Below are 18,453 nucleotides of genomic sequence, written 5' to 3'. Positions count from 1 at the left end.
ACAGCGAGTGGCGTAAGGTATTCACAACTGGACTGCTTTATTGAGCTGGCGTAGGTTTTATATACAGTTTTGGGGGTCCGAAAAGGTACGTTATCTTCGATGATGAGTTTTGAAATCCAAAGGACATCTTAGTAATCGTTCTATGCGTCAGGAGAAGATGACGCGTACGGTGAGCCAAGGAGCAGTTTACTCTATGCGTCGGATAGGTGATAAGATTGGCTTCACAGTATGGTCGCACTGAAGGTCGCTAGCGTAAACTATAACGTATATTCATATTATTAGCACTTTTAATTAAATTCTGCTGTAAAATATGAAGGTATTTGTTTACATTTAACTCTTAAATTATTTCTTTCCAGTTTTAAGTTAACTTTGTACATTAATGCCTTAATTATGGCAATTTTAACAGTTCAGACAGCTACCATTGGGAGCTCATTTTAAAGCTTCAATCTTCAAGTCTACATTGGTTTCGTTCCTTTAAAAATTTTTTAATTCTCGTACGAACGTATAAATTTGGAAATTTTAAAAAATTAAAAAGTATGTTCTCTGTCTCTCTATGTATGTATGTATGTTCTCTGTTTATGCAGCACATTCCATATGAAATTCCTTAAATTACACCAGATTTTTCCAGTAATATCCATTCTGAGAAATTCTGTATGTCCTATATGTACTGTTTTGTGTTTTCTTCTAATGTCCTCAAATCTTTTTATAATATTCCCACTGTTTTAAATTGTAGGTAAATTGAGCAACCCGCTCGCTGCACTCTACGTTCTCAGACGAGGACGGAACAGCGCATCGTTCCGGACGTATCCAGAGGACCGTTCAGCAGCCAGGATCGGCATTCTCGAGAAGTCATCGGCTACCGGTTCCTAAAGATCCAGTATCCAGCTGCTTACGTGGTTTTTCCAGCCGTCTACGGTTAAGATATCGTGCCGTGTGCGAACTCTGTGAAAAATGTGAAATGTTTTTACCGATGTTTGTGCCGGTCCCAAGGACGCGAAGTTCTACGTGCACAGCGTGTTCAAATTCGTCGACCGTATGGTCGCACCGAAAGTCACAAGAGTAAATGTAATGTCCATGCGTGCCGCTTGGGTCGGCCCCCCGTCGATGCGCGTCGTTCGATCGTCTCACCGCACAGTGGTCCGGATCGAAGAACTTAGGGACATTTATGTATAACTTTTGAACCATTTGAGACATTGAAATGAGGTGACAAAGTCAACTAATAAACCCATTTTCTCTTTGAACTATGTCTGAATGTGTTCTTTCCTCTCTTTTCTTCATTTTTTAGTGTCCTGTGTATTTGCTGACCATTTTTTGAAGTCTAGGTCATATGCTATGTGCAAAACACATTCGAAGCATCTAATCCATGCGTGAATTGTTGATAGACCAAACGAATAATGGTTGATACTGCATGGTCTCGCATTGATTACGGAGCACTAAAAGTGACTATTTTGCATTACGTTATAAAAATAACAAGAAGGTACTACCCACATTTTTAGCAATACTTTAAAAATAATATATACTCAAAGAAATAAATTTGCTAGATAATTTCTCATGTATGCATCCTTAGAATCATAATAATTTTAAATTAAAAATACTAGAATCCATCATTTTGACGGGTCCCCTAAACCTAGTGTTAATATCAAATTGTTAATTTCTATCGGAGTAGCATTACAGATATAACAACGCATTGCGGAAGTCGTTTTCATTATTATGTTACATATTTTATTATTCACCATTGTTAAAACCATGACACATTCTACAATTACATTATTTATTTTTAATGGTTTTAAGTTTTTAATTTCATTATAAGTAGATAATTATATCTCAAAGTACGTAGATATCAAACAAAATGATAATTATTACAAAGAATTACAAAAGTCATTTCTGTAACTGTTATCATTATTCGAGTTGTTGTACGTATATACTCCAGTGTAGAGGTAGCATCAACCGTTAATTGCGCATGAAAGATTAGCATATCTCAAAACTGATTTTTTGTTGCTCGTATATTAAGTCAGTACACGAATACGAATGTATCGAAGTTGACGTGTTGCATTTGTACCTCTTTAAAAGTTTCGGGGTTCAATAGATTTAATTTTATTACTAAATGATTCTTTCAATATTGTATCGTTTGTGACATTCAAAGTCAAATTTGCATTCCATCAGATAGTTTGACAATTGGTCGACAACAAAGTTGCGAAAGTGGAGTTCCTGTCGAGGTTATGTTCAACGGTGTTAGGTAAGTACTATCTGTCATTAACATATAACTCCACTCTTTTCTTAAATGCAGGATTGTCAACGAAGTTTTGTAACTTTTGTTCTTTATTGAGAATTTTGTATAATAGTCGATCAAAAATACGAATTTAACATTTAGTTTTTAAGGATACAAGTCGTTATGAATAGAAAATATTGTATTGTCATCCAAAATTAAACTTATCTTTGTATTTTGAACTACAATCCGTCATTGTCAATAATAACGTTGAGTCGAAGTTTGTCACTCAGGAACTGATAAGTTTATCAGCAGAAATGAGTAACTCAAAGATTTTCTTTTTTTTAATAGTTTTGTGATATTCTATTTAAAAAAAAGAATGAGTTAGTGTATTTGTCAGAGAGGAATGAGAGTGCTCACGCCCGGGGTTTCGGCGTTCCCACTTTCGTAACATCGCCGCTTTAGCATGGCACAGAACCGGTCAGTCTTTCCTGGAACAGAACCGGTCAGTCTTTTAGCATAAAACTGAACGCACATTATTTTTTTAACCAGGATTAGAACGTACAGCTTAATTGTTTTATCTGAAATATGTAACTAACATGTAAATCTTGGGTACAAAATCTCTAATTAATATAAATTAAGAATAATATTAATTGTAATGATACGTATTTTATTTCTTTCCAATTTTGTAGTTGCAAACTCTAGTTGTAAAAAATGGAAAACCCGGAAAAATTCGAACAAATACAGATCTCATATCGAAGTTTAAAAGCGACCAACTTGAATATTAATCTAATAATGAGCTATTGTCATCAACACTATCTTAAATTTTTCATATATCTAGCTAGATAACAGTAGCTACTGTTATTATTAATTAAAAAAAATTTGCTTTCATGAATAAATATTTTTTCCACCTCAGCACCATAAGATTTTTACTAGATGACTTTAAAAACACATTAGAACTATTTTTAAATAATTTTACTGGAAAACATTCTAGTTTACTCTTTATTTCACCGTTCTACTAATTTTTTATGGGCTGCATTGCAGCTCTGTTTAACACCCCTTTACAACCCAATACCATGGTACCATCCATATTCAAGGAAGAACAATTTTTTGCGACGATCATTGAAAAAACAAAAGTGTTTCCTTCATTTCAGTCCAGTTAAGACGAATGAGTTGTAGAGCTTGTGTTCCGATCAAAATGAGTCCAAACGCGACATCATTTGGACTGTCTTTAAACGCACCTGACACTTTCGTTTGTCATTAATAATGACTTATTATCAATACTGGGAGAACGTTGTCGGTACTTGCGTACTGGTGCTGATGCTAGACAATGCCGAGGACATCATGTTTTTTCTGCTATAAAATAAAAAGTGTCTAAGCGACACTTAAAAAATTGCAATTGTATCATCGGAGAGTTGGAAGTTTACAAAACCCGTCGAGCGAACAGCTATCGCCATCTACCGTCGACTCGGTCAAACGTGTCGCGTTTGGCAGGTTCCCGATCTGGCACCCGAATGAGCACTCACTTTGACAAGTAGACGTTTCTTGATCACCATTTATAGATGAATCCTTTTGCGCTTCGCTCGGCTCTGCTTCATCGGCAATCCCTTGGCCATTTCGCTCGTGTCACCAAAGACAATCGCGTATCGAAATTCGCGAGAAACGGTAACCGCACCGTTCCGCGGCGAACAGCACCAGCTGACCCGATGAAAATCAATATGATCATGCGCGTTTCTCACGAGATTCCCTTCGTCACGTGCATATGAACCACTCGGCGATTTTAGGTTCAAAAATGTTAACTATACGAGGTAAAAATACATTATTATCGCGTTTCGTGAACTCACGTAGTAAGTTGTTTGTATCTTTATCATCTGTCTGATGCTGTATGGCTTGCGTTGGAAAGTCACACGGAATCCAGTTTGAAATAATGGTCTATTAAATGTTAATTGAAATATTAATTCGACTACGTCTTACACAATTAAGGTCCATTAACACTAAACCTACCACGGTCAAAACGACCGTTTTTCTATTTCACAATTATTAAACTACTGTTGTTTACCTGAAAATGCATGTTCAATATATTTGTAGGTATTCAATCATTTTGATTTACTGATAACTAGACTGACAACAATCTTTATGTGATTACAAACTTTTATCAAGTACTTGATAAAATATCGAACCGATACAAAATAATTTCACTTCATTTCAATGAAGATGGGAACGTTATTACATTTTTTCAACAATTTTGTGTATTAAGTTTGAAAAGATAAAAAATACTATAAATACATAAAACTCACAATCTGCTGATAACATACGTACTGGGAGGAAATTTCCGTTCTAATATGCAATAAACATACTGCATGTTTTTATTCCTGTTTTTTGTTTGACATTTTTAACGATATCATTTGAAGGTAGGTATTTCTTTATTTTTTTATTAGATTATATTCAAGATTATATTCTTTGCTGAGTTGATGGTTGTTCACTGAAAACTCATTTCGACCAACTTCGAACAAAAACAGAATTCAATGTGCTAGGACCAGCAGTTTTTTCCGAATATTTAATTAATATTAATGCAGAGGAACAGGTACACTAATTCCACTTATTCTATAATTTGTTTAAATCCTATGTAATTAATAAACACCGTGTAAATTCAAATTGATTTTTATTGCAATTTGAGGCTATAAATGTTACCTTTTTACCTATTAAATTTCCTATTGTATTATCTCTAATGGTTTAGAAGTTATTATTTTAAAGTACCAAAATGGCAGTTTCGCCCACTGTGCGTCGTGTCATTGAGCTCCGAACATACTCACAAATAAAGTATAAATTGTTTATTCCTAAAGTTGTTTATTCAAAAAAAGTATAAAAGTTCTGGCAACATTTTTTCTTTATCTAATACACCGTGCCAAATGGACTTTTCGAAACGGCGTTACTATTTACTTCTGCATGTAACGCGCACGATATAGATTTCACAAATTGTATTAATTTTACTGTATAATTGTTGTTTTGAATTGATAAATGTTTAACAATGCTAATACACATACAGAATTCATGAAATCTAAGAACTATAATTTTAGATTAGTCCTTTGCAGGGAAAACATCGAAACAACGGTACCTATTCATCACCTATTCATGTTTATTATGAATTTATAAAGCCCACAGTCTACTAATTATTCACCTAAAACGTTTCTCTTGTTAATTGCTTTACATAAAGCACCGTTGCTCCATGGAATATATTCCCCAAGCAGGGCTTAATAAGAAACTGATCTAACAGAATCGACACCTTGCTTCGCTAAGTGTTCACGTTCGCCCCCGTTCGCTCGCAACCGCTCGCACGTGTTTCCTAGCGTCATCTTGCGCAAACAGAGAGCAAAAGAGAGATACGGGTGGATCAATATCGATCAAGCTGAGTTGACCATTCATGTCGTCCTCGAAGCGAGAGCACGAAATTTTTCCCAGGTCTGATTCAAAAGCTAATGGGCCACTAGATAGGGCGTCAAGAAAAACCATGTGCAAAATTTTAATCCTATATCATAACCGGGAGGGTAGTTATGCCATAAAACGGAAAAGATTAGTATTTCTTAATTTCTTAATTTCTAATTTCTTTTATTAGTATTAGTATTTGTATCTAGAAAACCTAGATACACATACTGTAATTAATTCAGATTTTTAGGTAGAACATTCTATTGTAAAAAATCAAAATCCTCAAAAAAGAACAGAAAATATGCAGATTACCTAAACCAGACTTTCATATGTTCTAAATCTAATGTATTTAATAAGATATTATCGAAATAATTTTTTACAACAAAATGGTCAGGAATCGATTTGTCCAGTTAATAAACGTCTACTCTGAATCAAGGGCCGGATTAAAAAGATAAAAGACGAAGTACGCCGACAAATGATAGGCAAAAACGTGCCAGCGGTCGCTGGTCAAAAATCGAAGGGCGACACGTGTCCTCGGGGGCTGAATTGACATGATCAATAGGGAGAGGACAAACAAAGGGGTCCGGACCCCTGTATTTTCCGACGCGAATTAAATTCTCAATTTGATTCACCGTGTACTCGTCCGCAAACAAGCCGGGCAAAATTAACAACGATCGAACGAACAAGATGGCGGCGGAAATGAATAGAAGACAGCCCTCGGGTGTATGAACGATGAGAAGAAAAAAGCAACATACATACACGCTGCTCGCGTGATCACCAACGGGGATGGGTTCGCATAAGGAATCCTGACTATTCCGAAGAAACGGGGAAGGACACATCGAATAATTTTAATCGATCCGCGGGAAACATGCCACGGTAAATGCGAAATTCGGAATGCGTCACCTGTGACCCAGAAATCGTGATGGATCGACAGGCAATTTTAACTTCCTGCAAAATTTTTGCATTCCTGAAATTGGAACCTGGGATCCCGTGTGCGACTTCATTTCAAGAGTTAGTGGAAGCAATTCTTTCTACACGAAAATTGTCAAGAAGAATATTTTTTAATGGTCAATTTAATCCCTTAAACATTCCCAAATATCGATTTGTTTAAAAATTACGTAAAATAACACTAAAACGACGGGACCCGTTGAAATGAGTCTAAACAATGTTCTCAAATCTTCATTTGTCGAAAAAGCGCGTGAATTGACACTGGAACTAGAGGTCGCGTCAAAATGACGGATTAAAAATTGTATAATTCACGAGCGACGACAGACTGCGCAAACGCATTCACGGAATATCGTTCAATAAATATATTTCAATATGTTTACGATACGTTTATCGAAACAAAACACTTGAATAGGTATTCATGCGTCTGGTACTTAAATAACGGTATAAAATAAAGCAACTGAGTTGTTGAAGAACCTACTATCAAAACACGGACTTGATTTATCCCACTCAGCAGCTACACGATGTTGACGGGAATAACACGATTTTCTCTCTGTAGAAATGTTCCAGCGTGGAATGAAAATTTCGTGTTCGTTCGTGCGTCATTGCATTCTCTTGAAAGCCACTTGAAAGCCATTCAGGCCCGGTCACGTTTTCGCCGTCAAAATAAAATGCAACAACAACCACAGTAAAAGCAAACGTTTCAGGCGATGCACTTTAAAATTTCGAAAGTCCCGACCGATCGTCTTACATCGAAAGAAAATTGTAGGTGGTAATAACAATTGATTTTGAAGTTCGATAAAGAAATATTACGTCACTAGCATGTGACCGACGTGTTAGACCAAATTAACGAGAGATAAAATCGTAATACAGTGAATTCTCGATATATGTCACAGGTCTTGCCAGCGTCATTTATCGTCCAGGAGACATGTTTACTCTCTTCGGCGTCCGAGGCCTCTCGAGCTCCGCGACCCCTCACGAGGTATACCCCGTAGTGGGGATAGTTCCGCGACGTTTATCATGCAGGCCTTGGCGACATATAGAGAAATCACTTTGTATTAGAGAATACTAGAAAGAGAAAAGGGAAGATGAACAGAGATAAAATGATGTTCGAACATGTGTTCGAAAAAAAATGAAATACGTCTCGGTGCAGTGCGTGCATCCGAGTGGAAAATGTCCTCTCATCAGCATGCACTGCGCATGAATTATATATGCACCGTGTACGCACTATATATTAACCACCTAGAAGCTTTGAAATACGTCTGTAATTGTGTGCGAACCGTATAATCCTCGAGCATACTACTTGAGCATATTTCGATTTTCTAGAAACCGATAAATCTTATTTGCTTGCTAAAAGCCATTTTATTAATCGATTATACACTCGCCATCTTTTGGACAGTAGTGGTCAGTTATGATACAGAAGCACGTTGGGGTGTTAAGTGTTAATAGATGACACGAACTTCCACGTTTATCTAACCCGATCTAATTCGTCGGGGGTTACAACCCCTAAAATCCCCGTTAATTCGACCGGTAATTTCAAGCGATAGATCGAACCGGGCAAGTGACGAAAGTTTAAAATTCTCTGACTTTATTAAACGTAACTCGATCAGCTTGTAAACTTCGCCCGCGTCCCATTAACTAATTGTTTTCACAGCGTCATGGTTTCCCGGCCAAGGTAAGTTATGAAAACGAGGCTGGCCGGTGCATCCGATAACTATGCGATTCGATTCCCTGCGTCTTCGGAGCTGCACATGACTTTTTATTCCTCGGCGGAGGCTAAGGAAAATGATTTCCATCCACAATGGCCGACGTCGCGGACGTTCTCGCCGTTCCCTCGAACTGATTCGTTCGATTGTATTAGAAACTTTTTGTATTTCGTCCTCTATGAAACGATATGCTCTCATCTTGTTCTTATAAGGATCATTCCACGTGAAATCGGACTCTTGTTGCAGTAATGTTCCGCATTTTGTTCAAATTTGAATATGTTGTAGTCACCTATGAACAAGTCTCAAAGGATTTTGATGATTTTACAGAAATATAAGAAAGTGTCACTCTTTTTTCATTAAATTATAGGGCTAGAACTAACAAACCGACAAAGATGAGTTTTTGGGAGCTTATAGTGATAACGTTAGAGAGTATACTAAAAATGTTGTCATTTGAAAAAAATGTTTTTTTCACCATTCATTTTGCAATTGTTTGAAACAGATGCAATATTTTCATGGCAGGAATATTCTTAAAAATTTGAAAAAGAATGGGGAGATAGCGGAAAGTGTTCCCTTTACTGACCCTTTTTTGAGAATTAAAATTATTTTAAGTGAACGCTGCACGTAGGTAAGACTGTCCGGCCGCTGCTTCTACCGCGCGCCAGCCGTCGGAAGCTGTATGTCACGGTGCAGCGTTCACTTGAAATAACTTTAATTACGGAAATTTGAAAATGTCCGCTTTTATGAGAAAGTTCCTCATTTCCCTTAAATTTTTAAAAATGCTCCTGCCATGAAAGCAGGAACATTGGTTTCAAACAATTGCAAAATAAACGGTTGAAAAACATTTTCTTCGAATGACAACATTTTTAGTCTACATACACTCTAAGGATGCGTGCCAATTTAAGAGTAAAACTGTCGCGACTTATTCTCCAGAGTCAATTCGTCAGTGTTTTATTATGCACGAAAGGAAGGGCACTCTCCGGTAGCATCGGAAGTATTTGCTATCGGAGAGTGCTATTCCTTTCGTGCATAATAAAACACTAACGAATTTGACTCTGGAGAGTAACTCGCGACAGTTTTACTCTCAAATGCACACGCAGTCTTAGAGTGTCGGGTACGTTAAAAACGTTGTCATTTGAAATAAAAAAAATGTTTTCTTCACCATTTATTTTGCAATTGTTTTAGACAAATGCAATGTTTTCGTGGCAGGAACATTTTTCAAAATTTGAAGAATACGAGGAGCTTTTTCAAAACATCGGACAGTTTAAAATTGACGAAATTAAAGTTATTGAAATGAACGCTGCACCATGATATGCAGCCTCCGACGGGTAGCGCGCGGTAGAAACTGCTGCCGGACGAGGTATCATAAGTGCAGCATTCACTTCAAATAATTTGAATTCTTAAAAAAAGAATTGTCAAGGCGACGCTTTGGGCTATATCCTCCTTTTTTCAGAATCAAATCCTCAATTCAGAATCCTCAATTTTTAAGAATATTCGTGCCATGAGAACATCGCATTTGTTTGAAACAATTGCAAAATAAATGGTGAAAGAAACATTTTTTTCAAACGACAACATTTTTAGTACACACTCTTATGTTATCACTAGACTGCGGATGTTTATGCAATTTCCAATTTTTGCAGACAAAGGGCCTAGCCGATTAAGATGGTCAAAACTGCCCTTAGAGGTTTTTCAATGATTAATGAACCATTCGAACGCTGACCCAGAAAAACCCCTCTGAGCAAAATTTCAACCCCCTATCTTGCCCGTGAGGGTAGTTACAGGGTAAATTAGATTTCGCGCTTTTCCGCGCATTTCCCACACTCTGATGCTTCCTAAAATTCTGAAAAAAATGTGGCATATTTTGGATCCTAAGACAGATTTTTGAGAATTTTTTCAGATTTTTTTCTTGCAAACTGTGGTCGTAAAAAATGAAAAACCTCAAAAAAATCGGAAAAATGTACATTTCTCAAAAATATGAAAACATGCTATTTTGCTGTTTAGTGCCCCGATAAAGTACCATAACAGGCAGTGTCCTCAATTTTTTTTAGATTTTTTCTTGTGGGCACTTTTTGTCCAGACAAGAAAAACCGAATTTTTTCGCCGTTTCTGCTATTAGGAGGAAAGTTACACTTGTTGGTTTTATCGCAGGTATATATTAAGTCATTTTAAACATTATTACATTGAAACAAGTAAGTGTTTGACCTAAGAAATGGTTTAAGAGAAAAAATGGATTGTATTTTGTGCGATATATACCAGAATGTTCGGAACGTTTACAACATCGCCGGTTGGCACAGCGGTTAGGGCATCGGGCTACGGAGCGGATATGCTGGTGTTCGAATCCCGTCGGTGGGAAAGTATTTTTTCCATACGTCATCTTTATTTTTTCAATTTCTTATATGGTTTATTCATGTGATTTTAACAATATTTTTTTAATGTTTTAAAAATATTGAGGTAACATTTTTAACTAACTTTTATTTATATCACTCCGATTTTACTTCGAATTTAATGATATTATTTTCTTGGATTAGGGAATAAATTAATATTTATATTATTGTGTTCGTCCACGATTTCTGCCTGATATGAAATTGCTTGTGAAAATTGGTAAGATTCCGTGAAAAGAATTTTTAAATCTACTTCTGTCATTTCTGGAAAATCAAGAGTATCTACCGAGGATACTGTTTGAAATGGAGTCTTTTTGCAGTTCCAATTGTTTCCAATTTTTGGAAAGGTTTTGTTGCCTACTTGTTTGTGTAGAAGCTGGTACTTTTGACCTAGTATACTATGAATTGCCTCTGCATCCCACCGAAAATAATGAACTTCCTGATCCGTATCATAAATGTCCACAGAACAAGTCTTTCATTCAAGTAACTATAAACGGGAATTACTTCCTCATGTACCTTACAATAAAGAGGAATGGCTTAGGCTTATTTGTACCTGATACCTCACTTTCAAAATAGTGGTAGTATGTAGCCCTTTTCTTTCAATTTGACAAAAACCAATACTTTGCTGCGTGTTATTTATTCAGAGTTCTTATTTCCTCCCTAATTTCTGAAGACGCAAGGCTTAGAAACTAGATTAATGAATTTTAGTATTAACAATGTTAAACAGGACCGCAATGATGAACATATACAATTAGAGAATCGAGGAAATAATAGATACTGCAAAACTATTTTTGTATGTATTTTAGTTAAAAATGTTACCTCAATATTTTTAAAACATTAAAAAAATATTGTTAAAATCACATGAATAAACCATATAAGAAATTGAAAAAATAAAGATGACGTATGGAAAAAATACTTTCCCACCGACGGGATTCGAACACCAGCGTATCCGCTCCGTAGCCCGACGCCCTAACCGCTGTGCCAACCGGCGATGTTGTAAACGTTCCGAACATTCTGGTATATATCGCACAAAATACAATCCATTTTTTCTCTTAAACCATTTCTTAGGTCAAACACTTACTTGTTTCAATGTAATAATGTTTAAAATGACTTAATATATACCTGCGATAAAACCAACAAGTGTAACTTTCCTCCTAATAGCAGAAACGGCGAAAAAATTCGGTTTTTCTTGTCTGGACAAAAAGTGCCCACAAGAAAAAATCTAAAAAAAATTGAGGACACTGCCTGTTATGGTACTTTATCGGGGCACTAAACAGCAAAATAGCATGTTTTCATATTTTTGAGAAATGTACATTTTTCCGATTTTTTTGAGGTTTTTCATTTTTTACGACCACAGTTTGCAAGAAAAAAATCTGAAAAAATTCTCAAAAATCTGTCTTAGGATCCAAAATATGCCACATTTTTTTCAGAATTTTAGGAAGCATCAGAGTGTGGGAAATGCGCGGAAAAGCGCGAAATCTAATTTACCCTGTAACTACCCTCACGAGCAAGATAGGGGGTTGAAATTTTGCTCAGAGGGGTTTTTCTGGGTCAGCTTTCGAATGGTTCATTAATCATTGAAAAACCTCTAAGGGCAGTTTTGACCATCTTAATCGGCTAGGCCCTTTCCAGAAAATGAAATGAAATAAAAAACTATTTTTCATGGGAACAGCCTCTGTAAATCCAAAACAAATGAAAATCGTGCTAAATTCTATCGAATTTTATTTTATAGCATTTTTTAAACATTTTCATAAGCCATAAATGCATAAAGATCCACAGTCTAGTTATCACTATGAGGTCCTAAAAACTCATTTTTATAGGTTTGTTAGTTCTAGTCTTATAATTTAATGAAAAAAGAGTGACACTTTCTTTTACATGTCTGTAAAATCAACGAAATCCTTTGAGATTCGTTCATAGATCACTAAAAACTACAACATATTCAAACTTGAAAAAAATGCATATGTATATATAATGATGCATAGGTATATTTATACAAAATATACATTTTCTGCATTTGTTGATAGGAACAAATATCCATGTGCCATAAATGCATACAGATGAAGATTATTTTATGTGTTGCAAACATGTCTATCTTGAAAATTTCTTTTGATTTGTCAAAATGTATGTTAACAGACAGACGCGTGTCGCTGAAAATGTCCAACAGCATGCGTTTCACGAGGGAGAATAAGTCTCTGTCGTTGCAACAACGAGCGTTTTACGAGAAGAATGGATATTTGGTGTTTCCCCGTCTTGTGCCGCAAGAGATCCTGGATAAATGTCACAAAAGGCAAGCTAATGATTAATATCTGTCCAATGAGTATCGGGACTGAAATCATAAAAAAAATTATTGAAGATATATTTACATTGGGTTGATAATCTTCAAAATATGGCCCTGCTGCATCAATACAGAGTTACCAGCGGATTTCCACAGCTTCCTGTTGGCAGGAAAAAATCAATCCCCATACTTATTGACCCTGTATGCCTGTATTTGAACCCCAGATTTCGGTTATTAATTGTGTTACAGTAGTCTGCCCGTAACTTCGTATCGTCGGGTCTGTCGAGCGACAGTTCTAGTAGAGATGCTACATTCTTTGTAGTGTACCGAACGTAGAGAAGAACGATTAAAAGAGAAGGAGGGACTGCGGTTCGACGATTCGACTCTCCGCGTCTCTCTCTTTTCCATTCGCCGACATCTTCCGCGCCTGAAACATTGATCGCCTATTACACAAGTAATTAGAATCGTAATTGTGTCGTGTTTGGTGTCATTTGAAATTGAAAAACAAGGCGAATACGATGGTAAAAGTTTGATAAAAGAAATTACAAAATTAGAAAAATTATTATCTTTTGCCTTGCTTGCATTAGTGTGAGTCTCGCCGATATTCGACCCTTTGCTGCACCGTAGAGCGTGTTTACCGCTTGACTAAATGCTTCCAAGGGGATCAGTGGTGCAGATAAAATTTGGACAGTTACGGTAGAGACCTTTGCAACAGTTACGGTGATAATACAGTGAATTCTCGATATAAGTCCCTTACGCGATTCTGGCGAGGGACATTTAGACGAAATCTGTGGTTCTTGCCGAACGTTGCATTTGCATCACACAGTGTACGCCGGAATCGTAAATGATCCTACACATTGAATGTCCCAAACACGGGACATATAGACGGATAGGGACAAGAAAGCAGAGAAAATCTTTGTCTCTCTCTCTCCGATACAATGTTGCATGTAGAAAAGAACAGCGAAGCTCGAGAGTCGCCGCGCCGCTCCCGAAGAGTGTAACATAACACGGTCGGGTATATCGGTGTGAGACCAGAAGACCACTACTAATCCAATTACACAACTTCTTTATTTTTCATTATTTTTTCATGAGACTTTCGCCAACATATCCGTGACATTTTTCTAATTAAAATGAAACCAAATATGATATAATTCCGATGATATTTACTTGTGTAATGAACAATTAAATTCACCTTCTATTACAATTATATTAACGAAAAATTAGTGTAAACATGATCCGAATAATATCGTGTTTGGTATCATTTTAATCAGAAAAATTCCACAAATATATTCGTGAAAGTATCATAAAAAGATAATTAATAATAAAAAGAGTTCAAATTTTGATTTAAAGGCTTAAGTTCACGCCAGTCTTTTATCTTTCCCGAACGCTTCGACTCTCCGCATTGTTTCACAAGTAAATATCATTGGAATTATATCATATTTGGTATCATTTTCATTCGAAAACTGCCACGAATATGTTGGTGGAAGTCCCATGAAAAAATAATGAAAAATAAAGAAGTTTTGGGTACCCACGGTGGTGTGGGACCTTTAAACGTTGAGCTTATGGGATTTATATCAGGAATTCACTGTACAGTAGTCGCGTTCAGTTTAACACATTCGACGCGGAACTGATTTTAATATGCTTTCTTTTTTTATATGATTTTGATATGGAGTTAAAAGAAGTTTAAGAAATTTCGTATTTGCAATTATGTTGCGATGAATCGAGGAAGATGCTGAGCAAGAAAGCGTCAATTAAATATCGATCGCGGAAGTCGTGTCTCGTGGTGTTCATTGGCAATTATTTTTCCAGATTCGACGATATCGTATCTGGCAAAGCTCCGCGCGTTGGTATAACCGTGATGCACGATGTGAAGGACAGAAAATCGGTGAACAAATTGCAGGACATTGCCGAGGACGAAGTTTTCCGCGAGTACATCGTGCATAATAGTGTCCTCGATATTGTAGAAGCCATTACAGGGCCGAACATCATGGCTATGCACTCTATGCTGATCGCTAAGCCACCAGACGTCGGATTCGGGACTTCCAAGTAATGTTGACACACTTCTTTTCATTACCATACACATTGTTCATAATTGTTAATTCTCCAAACCTCGGAGAACGTACAATTTTCAAGGCTCTAAATTCAGAAATAAATATACAGAATATAATATAATATAATATAATATAATTATATAATAATTACAATATAATATAATAATATAATAAGTAGTAATAAGAGTAGTAGTAGTGTAATAAGTAGTATTATATTATAATATAATTACTATTCAGTTGAAAGAAATATATAAAATACATGTTACGACAAGGGGGCAATGTTTTTTTATCCTAAAAAAAAAAGACGACGTGATACCCCTAATAAGAACCGAATGTTTGCTGATTTCAGACACCCACCGCACCAGGATTTGTACTACTTCCCTTTCCGGCCAGCCGACCTGATAGTTGCTTCATGGACTGCTATGGAACCTTGTAATCGTGAAAATGGATGTCTCTACGTGGCCCCGGGCACACATGCTATCGATCATTTGCACAAACATGACTATCCACCTGGATCCGGACCGAGATCCGTCAACAAATTCTATCATGGGATCCTGGTACGAATTTGATCACGTTCGGCCATTCAAAATGCAAGGGAAATTATTCTCCCTTGTTTTTCTCATCTATTTCTCTTCTTCTTTAAAAAAAAAGGACCTACCTGAGTCGACAGAGTGGCTCAACCTTGAAATGGAACCAGGTGATACAGTCTTCTTCCATCCCCTATTGATTCACGGATCTGGCGTGAACACGTCCAAGAGAACACGAAGAGCCATCTCTTGCCATTACGCAGCAGCAGAGTGTCATTACATCAACGTAAGTGGTAAATTAGGGGAAACATTTGTTGTAGGAAATTTGAAAATTGTTATTTTAAATACCATATTATCTCGTGCGGTCAAATTGACCGGCCGCAATAGGGTTAGTGTTAAAATCATAGTATACGGCATAATATTGTAATGTATTGCATAGTATCGTAGTAAAACCAAACCACAAAATGTCCTACATTCCCATGAATCTCTAGAACGTTCTAATCGAGTTGCAACAAATAGGTGCAGAACACCGTGCAGCAGTGCATCGCGACGGAAATCGAAAGCCACATAAGCAAGATTTCCCCCGGCGTCCAGGTCGAGTACAACGACGTGTGGCGTTTCAAGGCCAGCCTGGTGCGCGGAATGAAGTCCTCGCTCTAAGATAGGTGTGCACGGTAAAATGTAGTAAGGTAGTATAGTAAATATAGTAAGTAGGATGGGCTCCTTGCTCCGGTAGTCGATTAGGGGGAAAGGAGGTAGAAGGGTCAATAAAGGCAAGACAGAAAAAGATGCAACGGCATCGGTGTTGCCGCCATTATTATTTATCGTATCAGTATCACGCCGGTGTCTTTGATGAGCGTACGGCAGCTGGATCGTGTAACAGTGCTTCGAATGTGGATCTTTGTAAGTATTCTCGTGGCGGACGCTGGCGCTCGAGGTGCGACACGCGGCTAGACAAACTTGGAAACGGTCCAGATTTCGGAGCCGTTTCGTCACAACATCTTGGTCCCTGTGCACCTTGTGGTTGTCCCTCAACAACCCCAACAACATGTCTCGCCTACCCTTTATCTGCTGTTGGTAAAATCAGTTGGTTAATACTCTGCCCATCGATGAGGAGGAGCTGAGAATAAGAATAAAGAACCACACCTTGCCAGGGTGTAAGCAGCAGGACACGCAGTACTCGTAAATCGCACAGCAGCCTTGTGCATTACAGGTTTTACAACTGTACCTCTCTCTCTTCACAATAGAGACCTCCTCGTTCTTCAGACTCTTTTCTTCTATGGTACAACAGCCGTTTGGCAGAATATCTTGTCTACCGCATACGATACCCCGCTCGTCCACTATCAGTGCTTTTCCCTAGCAAAAGAATAACGTGAATATGCATAGAAAAGTACTCAATAGTGAATGTGTTTAGAGATCATTCGTCCCCTGTCGATAGTCAAGATTATATTCCTGCGCTTATGGGATGACCTGATTCGATTAAAATTTGTAAGTTTGCTGGTTCAATATACCTGGACAGAATTGCGACAATGCTGAGCCACAACCTCGCTGTCGTTTAAGTTAGATATTGCCTCTATGTTTAACCCGTTGTCATTCGTCTCTTGCTCAAGAGTGGCCTGCCACAGCGGTGGCTTACCTGACGCTTTCAACTCATCCAGTAACACCTCGTCGTCAGAGATTAGGTCGTCATTATTGTCGTTGACCATCATAGCATCCATATCGTCCAGGTCATTATCTAAAGCTAACGTTTTCCTCTATGGATAAAATGATATCGCGTTCTAAGTATCAAGTCGGTGGTTGTTCTTCAGCTCGTTAATTTACCTCGTTACGAAATAACGAAAAGGCGCAGTAGGTGAGAGACAAAGCGAAGATCAGTCCAAGTACGAGGCGGCGTCTAATGATCCTGAACAGACCACCACAACTCGGCATCCTTTCCACTTGTCCCAGCGTGACCCCGTGAACTCGTTCGACATTAAATTCCTTGATTGGTGTCCAAGCACATAATCGCGAACGAACTGACAGTGCAAAATTGTATCGTTAGATCGCATCTAATCGATAGAGATCTACATAAAAATAAAAGGAGGAAAAAGAGAAGGAGAGGTTATGTTGTCCTTCTGACAGTCGCAAACATTTGTGAAGCGCTTACCGATCTCGATGCGGAAATAGTTCCATTGATGCTACATGAGCTCCTTATGGGTCAATCGCATGTCCATTGACAGAAATTCGGCCTTTCTTTTTTCTAAATCATAAACTTATCGAAATTCTTATCACTCATGAGCACAAGTGCGTTGACCTGTCCAACGTGCACGGGTGACGTTAGCGAGTACGCGGTTACTATGGTAGATGTCTCTGCTCGTCGACCAAATTGTTACCGACAAATTTTCATTTCAAAAAATGGAAAAATGTATTTTACAAATAGACAACTAGCTCGGGGATGTTTTACAGTTTGAATCTTACAAAAATGAAATTGCTAAGACAGTTTGTTAAGTGCCTAAGGATCAATCTAGGTCTAGCCACGTGAAATTAATAATTATTATAAAACATTATAATTCTGCAGTTATACAATTATAATTATATTGACGCAATTATTAAAATAGTAAAGAAACCTAATTCTTTGAATTAAAATTTATATTAAAGTAGCAATAAGTAATCAAATTCATGGTATGAACATTTTTTATTAGATACAAATGGTGGCATGGATATTATGGACAATATATATTGTAACTATAGTTACAATTCACCCGAAGATCTGACCCAATTATTTTTTACATTTCCATCATTGCGCAGGATTCCATCTAGAGCCCCGTTTTATAGACTGACGGAAATCTTTCCAACCGGAGAAAAATCCGAAGAGTGTATAACAATTATTTTCAGTGAAATGTGTACATATAAAAAATTAACAAATAACCCATAATATCTATATGGGTATCTATATATATATA

The 18,453-nt window shown here is 37.1% G+C and overlaps 3 protein-coding genes and 1 long non-coding RNA gene across 4 annotated transcripts in view; 2 read left to right on the top strand and 2 right to left on the bottom strand.

Moving 5' to 3' along the window:
- The window catches only part of LOC143359440 (uncharacterized), a 79,437-nt gene extending 77,849 nt beyond the window's left edge, over positions 1-1,588 (top strand). The window contains exon 5 of the mRNA XM_076797365.1: positions 734-1,588. Within this exon, the coding sequence (XP_076653480.1) occupies positions 734-870 (137 nt within the window). The 3' untranslated portion in view covers positions 871-1,588. The remainder of the gene's footprint in view (positions 1-733) is intronic.
- Positions 449-3,917, bottom strand: LOC143359441 (uncharacterized). The gene is made up of 3 exons (XR_013083119.1): positions 3,733-3,917; positions 2,627-2,697; positions 449-942 (listed from the first exon to the last, which is right to left on the bottom strand). It is a non-coding gene; the product is annotated as an uncharacterized LOC143359441 (long non-coding RNA).
- LOC143359436 (phytanoyl-CoA dioxygenase, peroxisomal-like) lies at positions 1,806-16,171 on the top strand. Its single transcript, XM_076797358.1, has 6 exons — positions 1,806-2,236; positions 12,792-12,945; positions 14,743-14,979; positions 15,334-15,541; positions 15,636-15,797; positions 16,031-16,171. The coding sequence occupies exons 2-6, from the start codon at positions 12,812-12,814 to the stop codon at positions 16,169-16,171; spliced, it is 882 nt and encodes a 293-aa protein (XP_076653473.1). The 5' UTR covers positions 1,806-2,236; positions 12,792-12,811.
- On the bottom strand, positions 16,041-17,907 carry LOC143359438 (SREBP regulating gene protein). Its single transcript, XM_076797359.1, has 5 exons — positions 17,333-17,907; positions 17,023-17,265; positions 16,658-16,867; positions 16,423-16,582; positions 16,041-16,180 (listed from the first exon to the last, which is right to left on the bottom strand). The coding sequence occupies exons 1-5, from the start codon at positions 17,438-17,440 to the stop codon at positions 16,131-16,133; spliced, it is 771 nt and encodes a 256-aa protein (XP_076653474.1). The 5' UTR covers positions 17,441-17,907; the 3' UTR covers positions 16,041-16,130.
- Positions 17,908-18,453: the final 546 nt, after the last annotated feature.

The sequence above is a fragment of the Halictus rubicundus genome, chromosome 12, assembly GCF_050948215.1.
Source record: "Halictus rubicundus isolate RS-2024b chromosome 12, iyHalRubi1_principal, whole genome shotgun sequence".
In the NCBI taxonomy this organism is placed as follows: domain Eukaryota; kingdom Metazoa; phylum Arthropoda; class Insecta; order Hymenoptera; family Halictidae; genus Halictus; species Halictus rubicundus.
Note: the sequence above shows the minus strand (reverse complement) of the source record. Positions and strands in the feature narration are given on the sequence as shown.